At 48.2% G+C, this 16,855-nt stretch overlaps 1 protein-coding gene and 1 long non-coding RNA gene across 2 annotated transcripts in view; one reads left to right on the top strand and one right to left on the bottom strand.

The window, feature by feature from the left end:
- Window positions 1-16,855, bottom strand: part of LOC142767662 (uncharacterized) — a 61,304-nt gene that overhangs the window by 14,653 nt on the left and 29,796 nt on the right. The window lies entirely within an intron of this gene.
- LOC119187076 (pseudouridine-5'-phosphatase) overlaps window positions 5,916-16,855 on the top strand; it is a 41,061-nt gene continuing 30,121 nt past the window's right edge. Inside the window, exons 1-2 of the mRNA XM_037435331.2 lie at window positions 5,916-6,034; window positions 12,375-12,593. Of these exons, the coding sequence (XP_037291228.2) occupies window positions 5,974-6,034; window positions 12,375-12,593 (280 nt within the window). The 5' untranslated portion in view covers window positions 5,916-5,973. The remainder of the gene's footprint in view (window positions 6,035-12,374; window positions 12,594-16,855) is intronic.

The following is a 16,855-nucleotide window of genomic DNA, read 5'->3' as shown; positions in this document are numbered from 1 at the left end:
TCCTCCACGAACAAGTGTTATAGTCGACGTAACATGCTGTGGTTTGGGCGATGGCGATGTGGTGGCTGAGACAAATTTAGAACACCTCCTGCAGCAAGGCATTTGTGTAGCTAGAAGTGTAATACAACTTCGTGATGGTCGATCTGAATTGCTCGTAACCAACTTTAGCGACGAGCATCGACATCTTTTCCGTGGCACTTCGATAGCGTTTGCCCACGAAGTAGCAAACGTCACCAACTGTTTCACGTCGGAAATAGTGGATACCGCCGACACGTCAATGAGTAATATTGACATCAATCCTGATCTGTCCACCGTTAACCAGACGGCACTACGAGCGCTCTTGTTCGAGTTCAGGTCTTGCTTCGCAACTTGCTCAAAGATCCGCCAGACGTCCAACACTCAACACAGGATCATCACGTACGAGGACGCACGTCCGATACACCAGGACCCCTACCGCGTGTCGGCCAAAAAACGTGAAGCAATACGTACGCAAGTCACCGAGATGCTTGACGATGGCGTTATTGAACCATCTAACAGCCCTTGGTCATCTCCAGTCGTACTTGTCAAAAAGAAGGACGGGTCGCTACGCTTCTGCGTCGACTACCGAAAGCTTAACAACGTGACGAAAAAGGGTGTGTATCCGCTGCCACGTATCGACGATTCGGTGGATAGACTTCGTCGTGCCCATTATTTCACTTCTCTCGATCTCAAAAGCGGGTATTGGCGAATCGAAGTAGATCAGTGAAACCGTGAGAAAACAGCCTTTGTGACTCCAGACGGCCTATACCAATTTCGAGTGCTCCCTTTTGGCTTGTGTTCAGCACCGGCAACTTTCCAGCGAATGATGGACACTGTCCTCACAGGGCTCAAGTGGCAGACTTGTCTTGTCTACCTTGATGATGTGGTGGTCTTCTCTACCACGTTTGAACAGCACCTTCACCGCCTGCGCAGCGTGCTGGAGGCTATCCGATCGGCGGACCTCACACTAAAGCCACAGAAGTGCCACTTCGGCTATAAAGAACTAAAATTTCTTGGACATGTAGTTAGCGCCGAAGGAATCCGTCCCGATCCGGACAAGCTTGCCGCTGTTGCCGAATTACCAGCTCCTGTCGATAAGAAAGCCGTCCGGCGCTTCCTTGGTTTGTGCGCGTACTATCGCCGATTCATTCATGGCTTTTCACAGATAGCAGAACCTCTGACTCCTCTCACAAGGTACGACACGCCGTTTGTCATGAAAACGAGCAACAAGCAGCTTTCGATGAGCTGCGACAGCGCATGCAATCAGCGCCCGTTCTCGCTCATTTCGACGATGATGCTGACACGGAGGTCCATACCGACGCTAGTAACAGTGGGCTCGGTGCAGTGCTCGTTCAGCGTCAAGAGGACATCGAAAGAGTGATAGCCTACGCCAGCCGCTCTCTATCCCGTGCCGAGGCGAATGATTCCACTACGGAGAAAGAGTGCCTCGCAGTCATGTGGGCAATCACCAAGTTCCGCCCGTACCTTTATGGTCGTCCCTTCAAGATAGTGACGGACCATCACGCGCTCTGTTGGTTGGCAAGCCTGCGTGACCCTTCAGGTCGGCTAGCACGGTGGAGTTTGCGGCTGCAGCAATTTGATGTCACCATCGTCCATAAGTCCGGCCGTAAGCATGAAGACGCTGACACACTGTCACGCGCACCCCTTCATGTCATCAGTCAGGAAGCAGAGGAAGACGAAGGCTTTCTGGGCGCCGTTAGTGTATCAGACTTGAGCAAACGACAGCGAGATGATGCAGAGATTCGTCCAATCATTGATCATTTAGAGGGCCAGGGCGCAATCATACCGCGTCATTTATCCCGCTCGTTGACGTCGTTCTGCCTACGAGACGGTGTGCTGTACAAGAAGAACGCTCGTTCGAACAATCGTGCTTACCTCCTGGTGGATCCTCGAGACATGCGAGACGACGTCCTCTTCGCTTGCCATGACGAACCCACATCCGGTCATCTGGGCTACTCAAGGACACTTGCCAGAGTGAGCGAGAGGTACTATTGGCCAGGACTTTCAGCAAGCGTAAAGAAGTACGTAAAGAGCTGTCGGGAATGTCAGCGCCGAAAGCAACCATCTGTTAGGCCAGCTGGTTTGCTTCAGCCCATTGAAGCACCCAGCACGCCGTTCGACCAAGTCGGCATGGACATTCTCGGGCCATTTCCTATGTCTGTGGACAGCAACAAATGGGTGATCGTCGCGACCGACTATTTGACACGCTACGCTGAAACCCAGGCGATCCCACGAGCCACGGCTTCTGAGGTAGCACAATTTTTCATGCGCCACATCGTGTTACGACACGTTGCTCCTTCCAGTGTAATAACGGACAGAGGGACGGCATTCACGCGCAGCTTACGGACGAAGTTTTCAAACTGAGCAACACCAGACACCGAAGGACAACTGCGTACCACCCGCAAACCAACGGACTTACTGGACGACTGAATAAGACCCTCGCAGACATGATCTCAATGTACATCGACGTACAGCATAAAACTTAGGACCGGATCTTGCCTTACGTGACCTTCGCGTATAATACCGCCGTGCAAGAGACCACGCGATTCACGCCATTTCGGCTTCTCTACGGCCGCGAAGTGCAGACTATGCTAGACTCAATGCTACCGTGTCAGGACGAAGACGAGTTGGCAACAGACGCCGAAGAACTCGCAGAGCGTGCCGAGGAAGCCCGGCAGCTCGCGTGACTGCACATCGGCCAGCAACAGCAGGCAGACGCACGACGCTATAATACCCGCCACAGAGAAGTGTTTTACAGCCCCGGAGATCAAGTTTGGGTGTGGACGCCCGTCCGCCGCCGTGGCCTTAGTGAAAAGTTGCTGAGCCGGTACTTTGGCCCATATAAAGTGTTACGCCGCGTCAGTGACGTGAACTACGAAGTGGTTCCGGACTCAACACCCCATGCACGGAGCAGGACACGGCTGAGGCCGGACGTCGTTCATGTGTTGCGCATGAAGCCATTTATTGCGCGTTGTTCGTAACTTTTCCTTTACCGTACAGCGTTCTTTGTGTTTTTGTTTATTTTGTGAACTTACTTTCTCGTTCGTTGACGTTTCCTATGTTGGCACGCTCTTCAATTTTTACTTTCACTTCATCCGAATTTCCATTTTTTTTCACGTGCCTACGTAGTAGCATCGCGGTGCTGCTATGTACTTTCCTTTCCTCTTTTTGGTACTTGTTTTTTTTTCTTTTCGGAAGGGGGGATAATGCCGCCAGCACGTAGTGGGTTGACAGCAAGAGCGGCTCTAAATCTGGAGGAAAAAAGAAGATCGCGTTCTTCTTTGCTCGAGGGCCAGCCACGACTGACGCATCGTCCTAGTGCTAACTACCTGGTGGTTTAATAAATCCCCCAGTACTTGTGACTCATCGTGACAGTATACAGTATCACATAGTGGTTTTTGTTTCGCACAACGTGCAGATTTGGTTATGAGCTTGGGAGTTCCGAGGAGCCACCTCAGGACACTTCCTGAATGACGAGTTCACTTGAGGCGAACATTTAATAACAATACATTGAGAGCACGTAACTCCACTAAATACGACCGATCCTACCCCTCGCATAAAGTTGCGAAGAAATGTACATGCTATAACTTAATCACTGATCATAATTGATCGTACCATCTCACTCTAGCTTCTATGCTTATGTTGCCCGTGTTTAATCCATGTGTACTTAAGGTTTTTTCTAAAGATCAGCCATACTATAGGTTACGATTGCTGCCCATAGATAGTGTGACAAAACTGTCGTAACAAAAGATCTGCGTGTCTTGTGCTACATAGAATTTCACGAGGATGTAGGCTAATCGAATTCATATAACGCACATTTTTCGTTCACGAGGCAGTTCGGCATTACACGCCAGACGAATGAAGTAATTTACTCAACTTGCGTTATTCTGTATTCGTAAAAATAATTAGACGGGTGTTTTTCTGAAGCAAGATTTCGTACACGCCGAATGGCTTGTTTTGACGAAATTCTAACTGAAAGATATTTTTCTTTGACGTTGTACTCCAAAGTACGTGGCAGTACTTTATTGTAGAAATAAATGGAGTTATACAAAGTACGTTTCACAACACTGGCCAAAACAATTCGGTGTCTATGCGATAATCCAGTTATCCCATTTAACTCTCACAAACACAGACAACTTTGTTTCAAAGCAATGTTTCGGAAAATATATCTCCAAGTGTTATTACCTCGCCTGTAACCTTAATTTTTTCATTGTTTAAATACACACTTCTTGTCATATTCAGGGCCTTATGCTTTGGGAAAAGATGATCGCGGGTATTCTTAGCATTGAACTTAATAAATTGTTTCTATCACACGAATGCTTTATATCCTTCAGTATAGTGTTCGCGCAATTTGTGAGATTGCCCGAATTGGTGCCCCTAAATAAATTCACGGTGTCGTCTGCTTATGCAATCCACTCAATATCTTAAGTGCTCAAAAAAAAGATCATTCATGTAAACAATGAAAAAAGGGACGCAAGATTGCTCTATTGTAGTACACCATGTAGAATAAATAGGTTTTACTTTTGAGGTTTATTGGTTGTGGCTAACGTACTGAGGCCCATTCTGAAGATACGAAGACAAGAACTCGTTTGCGTGACCACGTATTCTGTGCTGATCAAGTTCATCTAGAAGTGTGATATGATGAACGGCATCAAATGCTTTCGAGAGATCTGAAAGTATACCCAGAATATGTTCTTTCGCGTCAAGTGTAGTACTCATAAACTACTTTGGCGTCAATAAAGCCAATTCCATCTATCTGCCCTTGACAAAACTAAATTGTGCTATTGAAATGACCGAGTATTTCACCAAGAAACTGCACAATTGCTTGGTCATAATTTTCGAAGCCATTTAAAAAAAACACGTTAATGTAAATAGGCCTAAGATTGGTAAAGTCGTTTTTGTTTCCACCTTTGTGGATTGTGACTACCTTTTCAAATATTTTGTTTTGGAAAACAGCTCTGTTCTTTGCATAAAAAACAATATGTGCCAGTATGTGTATAACAAATTTATTTGACCTAACTTGTCCATCATTAGCATCACGTGACTGAATAATTTAGGCTGTGAAACACAATTTTATCTTCATTTCCTGTTGTGGAAAAGAATGTCATGCTGTCGGTAAAGCTTGCTGCGTTATAAATCAAGGGAAGGCTTTTTGTGTTCCAATTCTTGGCCCTCGAACAGCTATAAAAGGATCATTTTGAACATTTATGTGAGTGTAATCACGAAATGGTACAGTGGAACACGCCACGAAGCATCTGTATACGAAATTTCGCTAGCTGCAGCAAATATGAAGTTTTATACTCACAGACCGCAAATAGTATAGGTGAGAGGGCGGTTCGTATTTGAGTGCGGTTGTGTACTGCGAATGCGTGCACGCCGCGCGCATGCGCCTCAGCTCGACTTTGGCCACTGGCGGCTGCATCATTCACGCCGCCTCTCACCGTGGGACTCCTTTGACGTCGGAAGTAGAACAGAATTGAGCGTGGCTGCATGGTAATGTATATGCTGTAATTTAGAGGACTAACGTGCACTCTATCAGACGTCGCGACTACGTAAAACAATGAGATTAACTCTGTATTCTATAATCCAGCTTCAGGGCTCTGTCGTTATGTTTCGTGACTTAACTACGTTTGTTAATTTTAAGCACAATTTCATAATAGCATTTCTAGCCACAACTCGAAAATTTTAGAATCTGTCACTATATTTATTATTGTTTTCATTTCTACTAGAAACTAATGACATGTTCTGGCCACTTGTCGGTTCTTCAAGGGTCCCTTTCCCTCCCACTCTTCCAGTGGCAAACTCTGCTCTCTTTTTGTTCCTAAGGAAGAGAGTATAGCGACTCAGTGAAATAACGCTTTTGTCGATAACGACAGTGGGTATGCGCCAAACATTGAGAAGAAGAACGAGAAAAAGACGCGTCAGGTGCCCGCCATGGCAGCTAAATTCATGCCGGTGACGCACGTGATCTTTGACCTGGACGGCGTGGTCTTAGGTGAGTCCAGATAAGCAACATTAACGCATTTTATACAGGGCTCCGTAACCGCACCTCGAGCTTTGTGGAAAGAGGGTCGGAGACAGACGGCTGAAGGCACGTTGGTTTACTGTCTCTTGATAACTACATGTCAACTAATAACAATAACGGACGTTAAGTATGAAGCGACAAGGCCCACTCTTGTGCTCGCACAAAACTCATTCACATCAGACATGCGTCGAGCTCAGTATTCGTTGGTTTTTGCTATTTTATAACATTAGGCATACCCCGTCAGTTTCCGCATTACACGCTAACTGGAGCAGCTGTGAGTGCATCCTGCCTGTTCAGAAGTACAGGTGAATGCTGGTGCGAATGGCTGAAGCCTGTTGAATTTTAACGGTAGATACGGATCAACTTCATCTGCTCTGAGTGGAGCAATCACATTTCAGTGTCGTATTGGGAGCGTGAATTGTTTGCTGCAATGGCGGCTTGAGGGCAACCGCAGATTTCTCCCGGCTGCGGCGGCTGCATTTCCGATGGAGGCGGAAATGTTGTAGGCCCGTGTGCTCAGATTTGGGTGCACGTTAAAGAACCCCAGGTGGTCTAAATTTCCGGAGCCCTCCACTACGGCGTCTCTCATAATCATATAGTGGTTTTGGGACGTTAAACCCCACATATCAATCAATCATATATGGAGCTAGCGAAACGGCCGCGAGCACGCTGTCAGCATAGCATGTAGCCGTGTTTCACATGACACAAATATATAACGATTATCATGTTGAGAGTTTCGTTTACCATCGTCGTCTATTCACGTCACGTGATATCCAATTTGGTACATGTGGAGCTAGCCAAACGGTTGCGAGCGCGCTATGCACGGAAAGTGGTTGTGTCTTACATGACACGTTTGAGATTGTAGCGCCCTCGTTTGAGCAGCGCGAAAAGCGGTGAGCACGCGCCTGCAAACGGAGAAAAATAGACGGCGCTTGGCAGTGGCACGTGAGGTGAAGGCTCGCTTACCCTGCTGGCGTCTATTGTCATTCTGGCGTCTCTTTCCTTCGCTCCTGCGGCGTAAGCCTACAAGACGATTATTAAAGATGGTAGTCTTTCTTGGGGACCTTCGACGGAAAAGTTTTGGTCTGTCTGTCTGTCTGTCTGTCCGTCCGTCCGTCCGTCCGTCCGACCGACCGACCGACCGTCCGTCCGTCCGTCCGTCCGTCCGTCCGTCCGACCGACCGACCGACCGACCGACCGACCGACCGACCGACCGGACTGGACTGGACTGGCTGACTGACGGACTGGCCGACTGGCTGACTGGCTGGCTGGCTGGCTGGCTGGCTGGCTGGCTGGCTGGCCGGCCGACCAACCGACCGACCGACCGACCGTCTGTCTGTCTGTCTGTCTGTCTGTCTGTCTGTCTGTCTGTCTGTCTGTCTATAGATTTGTCTGTTTGTCCTCCCCTGACGATACCCCAAACGGCCGACCCCATCCGCTGCGGCCACCAACATTGCTCAAGATTCGGCGTTCATACTCTCGCGATTGTCAATTAGAATGCAAATATTGAGCATATTTCAGGCACCATAACAACACGTCGGTATTCTGTAGGTGTGTCTGTTACTAGAAAATGCATACATAAGTAATTCTAAGGACCGTGGCGTTTATCACGCTGCGCAGACCATGCAACGCTTGCACGAAAAGGCAAGTGTTTCCAACGCTTTGCTAAGACAACACGGTGGTGGTATCTACCCGTCGCCTTGCGTTCTATACCTTTCACCTCCGAGACGGGCGCACAAGCCGCGCGCTTCGTTTTCCAGGATAACTGCCTAATAGCGCTCATATCTCACGTGTGACGTGACTTGATGTGCTCGTTCGCCTACGCTGCACGCTCGAGGCACTCTAACTCACCGCCTACAGAATACCATTCACCGATTTTCTTGCGCAGAACATCAAATAAACGTTTTGTTCACTCTTTCCAGACGCAAGACTATCGTCTTTCGACGACATTTGCAGTGTAACATGCCGATGCGGAGATAATTTTTTTTACAACTCTCCCAGTGGAAGGACACTCAAACGAAATGTGTGCGTGTTTACGTTTTTTTTATGTTTAGCACAAATCACAGCGAAACGCACGACTCATCTGCCTTCGTTTGGCATCCGTTTGTATTCTCGCGCTTTGTGCACCGTGCAGACGACATCCGCGTTCGAGTGCTCACAAAGCTCATTTATCCTCCCTCGTGAAAGGAGACGCATCAGCTGGCACCGTGACAACGGGCGGGACGCACACCAGTTACCTCGAGTATGAGGCAATAAAGGTTTTCGCGTCAAAAAGAAAATTTCGCCGCCTTGACTGCCATCACCCCGTTTAAACCAAAACCCGTTCATACCACTGCCACAGAACACTATTGCTAAGAGTAACACGAATAATTCAGCTATACTTAGTATTGATTTATCTTCAGACTGAAAAATGTGCACACGCAAACATGGAATAAAGATGCTTGTGCAATTGTCGATTAAAAAGCAATTATTGCGCATGTCTTGGGTAGCATACCAACATGTATATATTCTGTATGTGATCCTTTTACTAAAAAAGGCATACACAAGTAACTTTAAGGAACGTAGCGCTTATTACGGTGCGCTGACCATGCAACGCTTGCACGGAAAAGCGAGTGTTTCCAACGCTTTGCTAAAACAAGACGGTGGTGGCACCTACCCGTCGCCTTGCGTTTTACATCTTATCCCCTCTGAGATGGGCGCGCACACCCGTCTTAGAGCCACGCGCATTGTTTTTTAAAACAACTTCCAGATGGCGCTTATGTCTCACGTGTGACGTGACTTGATGCGCTCGTTCGCCTCCGCTGCATGCTCGAGGGACTCTAACGCAGCGCCTGCAGAATACCATTTACCAATTTTCTTGCAGAGAACATCAAATAAACGTTCTGGTCACTCTCTCCAGACGAAAAAATATCGTCTTTTGACGACATTTGCAGTGTAACCTGCAGATACGGGCCAATTTTGTGCCATTTGGCTTCGTCGTCCATTCACGTCACGTAACACCAAGTTTGGTAAATGTAAAGCTAGTGAAACGGCCATGAGAGCATCATGAGCGTGACGTGTAGTCATGTTCCTAGATGACACACATCTCATGATTATAACGTTTGCACCAGTCATGTACCCTCGTCATCCATTCACGTCCCGTAATACCAAATTTGGTATATATGAAGCTAGCGGAACGACTGCGAGTGCACCATAAGCGTGACGTCTAGTCAAGACTTACATGCATATAATGAGTTCCACGTTATGGTTTGTCACTTATGTTCGCCATGTAGTCATGTCATCACATACCAGTTTTGCAAAATGTAATGTGAACGAAACCACCGCAAGAGCAGCAAGGTCATGAAATGTAAATCATGATGACATACATGTCATAATTTTCGTGTTATTGATAGTCAGTTGTGTTGGTAATATAGTCAGGGTATGCCATTCCTATTTTGGCGTCGATACCATAACAGTTTTTGACAAGTTGCAGAACCATCAACAAGTGCTTAAACCAAAGATCGTCAGAAGCGACGAGTGAAGCTGGCCGACAAGTTGTGGCGACAAGCCAGTGGAGCTGGGATGCGTCCTCAAGGAATGGATGTGTTCATAGAACTGAGCCTAGAGCTACATTCTCCCCATGGCCCTGGAGGGAAACCTGGAGGGACCTGGTGAACGATCGCGCCCGACATCTGAGCCACGTGGAAGCAGCTCGTCTTTCCGGTGCATTGTCTGGCGGCGGGGGTGCTGTTACACCTGGCAGTCCACACTGAACGTCCATGCCTCGGCAAAGGCAATCTGTGTCAAGGCCAGCACTCGAGCCCGCCTCACGCAATCAACTCAATGACGTCATCAAGCGGCGGCGCCAGTCTGTCACGCAACGCACAGTGAGCTCCCTCAGCCCACGAGCCCGATGAAGCAATCGGCGCCTTCTAGTCTGGCGAATCTTACGCAATGCGTGGCCACATCTCTCGTCCTTGGGTGCAACCACGCGCAGCGGCGTGTCCCCATTGGAGGATTCTGACATCACGGCCAGCGGCGCTGATGGATGGATGGATGGATGGATGGATGGATGGATGGATGGATGGATGGATGGATGGATGGATGGATGGATGGATGGATGGATGGATGGGTGGGTGGGTGAATGGGTGGGTGGGTGGATGGGTGGGTGGGTGGATGGGTGGGTTGGTAGGTGGGTGGGTGGGTGGATGGATGGATGGATGGGTAAATGGGTGGTTGGTGGATGGATGGACGGATGGACGGACGGACGGATGGACGATCGGACGAACGGACGGATGGATCGACGCACAGACGGATAGATGGATGGATGGATGGATGGATGGATGGATGGATGGATGGATGGATGGATGGATGGATGGATGGATGGATGGACCGACTGACGGACAGACGGACGGACGGATGATGGACGGTCAGACGAACGGACGCATGGATGGACGGACAGACGGACGGATGGATGGATGGATGGATGGATGGATGGATGGATGGATGGATGGATGGATGGATGGATGGATGGATGGATGGATGGATGGATGGATAGAACTAGGCGCGCTTGGTCATTACAGGGATCGCCGCAGGAGGCCACGACTTGTGCACGCGTGTGCGTGCGATCACACTGAAAAAGCCAGGTATTTCAAGGGAAAAAAAGAAAAAAGTTATTAAGGTAACGATAGGCACAAACACCCGTGACGTATTTTCTTTCTCTGTACCATCTTTGCCTACTAAGCTTCCAGTGCTCTCATCGGGACGAGAGATGGGAGAATGCGATTGCAGCGTGAAACAAATCTTTGTAACTCTCCTCGTACTGGATGGATTCTTCAAACTTTGTGGAGTGAGGCAATAAGCTCTTTTAGTGATCTCATTACTTGATTACATGTAGTAGTGTTGGAGAGCCACTGTAATTCAAAGTTCTGTTCCCCTGCCGTATACAAGAAAGGAAGCTCAATTAGCAGCTGTGTCACCTGTTCATTTTATTGTGCAGTGTTCAAGTACAGACTATAAAATAAGGAAGCCCGCGCAATGATTTTCATTGTATGAACTACGATAGGTTTCAAAACTAATCTACAGTGTAGGTTAGTTTTGCGAGGTAGGTTTTTCATACCACTGAAGAATAAACTGCTGTGATGGCACTATACTCTAGTTGTCAGCCAAGGCTTCTTATAACTACAATTCCGAAGGTACGTGGGATCTGTCGAATTTTCGAATTTAACATATCGTACAGAATTCACTTGGAGAAAGCAGCTTCAACCTCTCTTAGCCAACTTTTCTTCACAGAGCTGTTGTCACTGGTTTGCTGTTAACTTACTTTTGCCAGGAGTGACAGAATCGCACTTGTATTGGAGTTCACTTGGATGTCCTTTTACTCCGGTTAGCCCAAAGACCTACTTTGCTAACTAGAGACCGAGAGGCATTATGTGTGTTATATATATTTAGTTTTGTTATACATATTTCAAGGGACTGTCTGTGATGAGGTTCGAACATGTCTATTCGTGAGAACTCACAGTCGATACATACTTTAATGTTCCAAGCTAGTGCATACTGCCATCATTAGCCAATCAGTACATAATAAGGTTAGAGATCATTCGACAAGAATTAAAAGTGGGGGGAGGAGTTTGTTAGGTCGGAGATCAAACAGCCAGACGGTGGTCGTAGCAGTGGTAAGAGTAGGGAATGTACACCAGTGTTTAGTTAGGTGTTTTATGAAATTAGCACGTATTAAGTGTTTTATTCGCCGTTCACGGGTGAAGACAAACAATGAAAATGGTGGTTATAAGGAGGGTGGGCGCTAGCAGGATCAGGGTTGCATATTTCAATTCTCTGAAAAAAGATAGGGGGCGTTTGTTCTGGTAGGACTCTTGTTGGGGATTTTACAGTAGTTTTTTTGTGCTAGGTTGCCACAATGTGAAGTACTTTTTGGGGCAAACGGTTCTATGTTGGCGTACAGACCTCATGTCACCTGTGATTTTGACAAGTGTTAGAAAACATAGTCACTGTACCGAAAGAGATACAAGGAACAAAAGCAATGGAAGTCGACTATAGCACAAGCGCAATCATCATCAACTTTCTGTTGCGTATCTATCACTAGGGTTTCGTAGTAGATCAATTTTTGTGGGTGCGCAGCTAGTATGTGCACCACTTGCCCTAATCAACCACCTGCCGTCACGTGCTGACGACATTTTGTTGCTTCAAAGAATGAAGACTTGAGCATCACAAAGAATACTATGCGACACAAAATGTAACTGAATTGAACGCGTTCTTTATTTGTAGATTCAATGTTTTACTGTTTTTGTGTTTCTTTTATATATGAGCACAGACACAGAGAAAATCCACGAGGAGGCAGTGCAGACGATCGCCAGCCGTTACGGGAAGAAGTACACGTGGGAACTGAAAGTGAAGCTGATGGGCACAACCGGGCCGGACTCTGCGCGAATGGTGATCGACGGCCTGAACTTGCCACTCACCGTGGGTGATTACCTGGCAGACTTGGGCCGCATCTACGCCGAGAAGTACCCCAAGGTTGACCTCATGCCCGGTAGTGTAGCATGCGTTCCGCGTGCTCAATTGGGCAAAAACATTCGGCCTTGCCTGATAACTTAGCTGTGCCAACGGCTTGCGACTTCTAGCGTACTAACATGTCAAAACAATAATAACAAGAGTATAAGTATACATATAGTAATAGCAGGAGAATTATATTACAACAATACTAATATCATGGTTTTCACGCCCAACCAATAATATAATTATGAGGCACATCATTGTGGAGGGCTCCAGTAACAGCAACCATCTTGTGGAGGCTTAACGCCTCCATAACAATTGGACAGCTGCGGCCGGCTAATTAAAGAACAAAGGAGGATTTTTCGAAGTTAAAAATAATGCACTGACACTATACACAGAGCAGGCGCATATGGGCGTTGAATTTAATGATAATGTATACAGTTTATATTGGGCACATGCCACCGGAAATCAACAAACTAAAAAAGCAACCACGAAAACCCATGTGAGCGCCGAGCAAAAGATTAAAGGGCCACTCACCAGGTTTGACCAATTTGAGCTGACAAGCGCAATGCGTAGACGAGGCGTTCATGATCATGGCTGCCAAAATTCGCAACGCTACGCGCCGCGGAAATGTGTCAAATTTCAAGATGAAAGCAGCTCCCCCTCCCCTCTGCCGGCGCACGCGTAGAGAATGAGGGCATGACGTGGGCGTAGAAATGACCCTACGTACACGGCAATGCGGTGACGTTGGTCCTCTACGTAGATGAGTCTGCTCTGACGTCAACAGTATGTCACGTGACATGGCAAAAAATATTCAACAAAAAATGCGTGGTTTATATATTCGTTGCTTTAAAAGATTATTATAACTTGAAATAAGTAATGAGACGCAATAAAAATGTGCACATTTTTCTTTCATTTTTTACTGTGAAATGCTACGAGATGCGGGGCTAATGTGGCAGCGTTTCACATGCGTTCGTGTCCCCGCGGTCAGCGCATTGAGCAGACGACAACCGTGGAACGCTCCTACGCATTCGCGCACTCATTGTGCTCATCTACTCTACCGCATGAAAGCCAGCGTTTCTAAACCGTCCCGCAGAAACAGGCAGAAGACCACAAAATCACGCTGGTCAACAAATCAACGCTGCTCGTGTGCTCGGGGGTTGGACTTGTTTGGGCACGTCATGCGCGCGTCACCTCATGGTCAGATGCTGGAGAGGGTGGGGAACATATTTGGCTTGCGAAGGCTACGCGGAGGAGCGGCAAGGGTTTCGAACTTGCCTCCTCTCACCCTTGTTTCGCGTCACTTCAAAAAACCTGTTTTCTCCGCTCGTAGTGAACCGATGCGAAAAACTTTTTGTGGCAAAACGTTCCTCATCGGACACCCAACAATTTCAACAGTCTAACTAAAATTCGGTATGGGGCCTGGTGAGTGGCCCTTTAAGGGCTTGTGTGATGACAGCGGCAAGTAACTCCAGCAGCTATCCGGGAACATGCACGCCACATTCAGAAACCACGCTTGAAAAGTGCTTGATCATTCTGCAACAAATTCAGTACTGTCGTGGGAGGGAAGGTCATGCGCCAGTTTAATTTTAAATTGATAAGCCACTAGCTGCTTCCGCCAATTCTTGCCCTGCGACACGTTGAGCAGCTCTTTTGCGTGTGTTCTTCTGGTGCTGTGAAATACGCTGACATTATTGCGCAAGTCGCAGTGCTAAAATCGAACCTTTTATATTTTATTTCTCAGGACAAACAACTTTAATTTTGGACTATGGCAGCACATATCGGCTATTTTTGTTATGGAAACTGACGTCCTGTCCTTCGACGTGATGGCAAAGACCTTTCGCATTTGATTGGCTTCACGCGACAAGTAGCGTGCAATATTCGTACGATGGTATATAGGCCACATGAGTGAATTCCATAAACAGCAAAAACCCTTTTTATACTTTCTCAGGAAAAACCCATTCCTGTTTCTGAAAAACGTATTCTCAGAACAACGACCCCGACACTTACTCCCGTATTCAGAAACGCTCCTTGACTTGAACTTGACTTGAAATAACCATCGATGCAGCGCATTTGAAAGGTGGTGGTGGTGGTGAAAACATATTTATTTATTTATTTACACGAAATTTTCTGCGGAGAAGCTCCGAGTAGTCGGAGATGCTTGGCTTGCGGTGGGGGGGGGGGGGGGGGCCTTAGTCTAGGGCTCCGCTTGCAGCAGCCGCTCTGCGGGCCCGGTTGATCAGACTCAACTGATCTTCCAGGTTCTCGCTGGCCAGCAGCTCCTCCCATCGCTCCGCTGTTGGATTTTGTACTGGTTGCAAGGCTGTAATGGCCTGACACTCCCACGTGACGTGGTACAGAGTGGCTTTAGCTGAACTCCATGGGCAGAGAGGAGAGTATGCCGAGGAGTGCATTTTACTCAGGATATGCAAATTTGGAAACGTGCCGGTTTGAATTTGCCTCCAGCTGACCGATTCCTCTTTATTTAGTGTTCGGTGTGGTAGCGAATAAGCTTTCTTAAGTCCTCTGTAATGGTTTGGGATGGCCGAATAGTCGCAAGGGACCGGAACGAGTTCCTCAGGGGTGGAGTTGGAAGGTGCTCGGCTCGCATACCCTCGAGCTACCCTATCCGCTGCCTGATTCCCCTCCAGTCCCATGTGGCCCGGAGTCCATATAATACGATGCCCAATTCTGGGTGGATGTGTAATGGAATGCTCGTCAGTGTCTGTAACGCTCATGATGACGCTGAGAGTGGGTTGGCTGATGCGCCCCTGTAGGTAGTTGCGGCAAGCTGCTTGAGAGTTTGTGAGAACTGTCAGCGACCTTCGTTGTCTGTAGCCGAGGGCGAGAGCGAGCGCGATGGCAGTTTCTTCGGCATCGGTGATGTTGCGGCACCGCACGGAAGCGCTGGTACATTCTGTGAGTGTGTGGTCCACGACTGTGGCTACAGCCTTATTGTTTGCATGGTCGTAGTTGGCGGCGTCAACATAGTACGTAGTGTTTTTGTGTGCGTAAGTTCGCTCGAGGGCTTCCACTCTGGCTTCCCTCCGGCCCTGATGTAGTTGGGGATCCATATTGCGGGGCATGGGAGCGACCTTATAAGTGGCACGAAGTTGGTCCGGAATGGGCTTGCGACGAGCTGCGTCGTGAAACTGGCTGATGTAGCCGAGGCGTAGGAGCAGGTCACGGCCTGTAGGTGTTTGCTTGAGCCGTTGCAGTTGTGTGGCGAGTTGCGCTTCACAAAGTTCTTCAAAGGTGTTGTGTAGGCCCAATGCGAGGAGCTTGCTAGTAGGAGTACCCGGTGGTCGCTTGAGTGCCGCTTTGTAGGCCTTGCGGAGCATTGCGTCTACTTGGCCCTGTTCGCTCTTGGTGAGGCGTTGGTAGGGCAAACTGTATGTCACCATACTGACCACGAGGCTACGTATGAGTTTCAGGATGTCCTCCTCGCGCATGCCATGGCGACGAGTGGCTACCCGAGATATCATTCGGGCCACTTGCAGTGTAGTGGTGCGGAGAAGGGAAAGTGTGTGATTCACATGGCAGTTCGACTGTACCCACATGCCTAATATTCGAATGGTGGATTTCTCTGGGATTTGTTTGCCAGCAAGGACAACCTGGAGGCGGGAGCCTTGGTTGTTCTGCGTCGATGGTGGGAGCTTGCGTCGATAAATTCGTAGAAGCTCAGATTTTTCTGTTGCACAGGCCAGGCCTCGTGCCTGCGCGTATTGTTCGACGCATGTGGCTGCCTGCTGCAGGTTATATTCTTTTTCTCCAAGGGACCCCCGCGTGGCCCAGACGGTGATATCGTCCGCATACATTGCGTGATGGATGCCATCGATGCGGTGGAGTTCATGTGCCAAGCCAACCATAGCTACATTAAAGAGTAGCGGGGAAATCACTGAGCCCTGCGGGATGCCCTTGTTCGGAACCTTGATAACATCTGATCGGATGGAGCCGAGACCGACTGTGGCAGTCTGGTCCGACAAGAAGGCGTGAACATAACTGTAGACGCGCTGCCCACAATGAAGGGCCTCGCGGCCCTCAAGTATGGCCTGGTGGCTAACGTTATCAAATGCGCCCTTAATGTCTAAAGTCAAGATAATGTTTTCTCCTTGCTGGGGGGCGTTATCAATGACTTCTTTTAACTGTAGCAGTACATCTTGCGTTGAAAGATGTGCCCGGAACCCGTACATTGAGTGCGGGAAAAGGTCATTGTCTTCGAGGTAATCTTGCACGCGATTAGTGATGACGCGCTCGAAGAGTTTACCAAGACAGGAAGTGAGGGATATTGGTCGGAGG

This window comes from Rhipicephalus microplus, chromosome 7 (genome assembly GCF_043290135.1).
Source record: "Rhipicephalus microplus isolate Deutch F79 chromosome 7, USDA_Rmic, whole genome shotgun sequence".
NCBI classification, from domain to species: Eukaryota; Metazoa; Arthropoda; class Arachnida; order Ixodida; family Ixodidae; genus Rhipicephalus; species Rhipicephalus microplus.
Note: the sequence above shows the minus strand (reverse complement) of the source record. Positions and strands in the feature narration are given on the sequence as shown.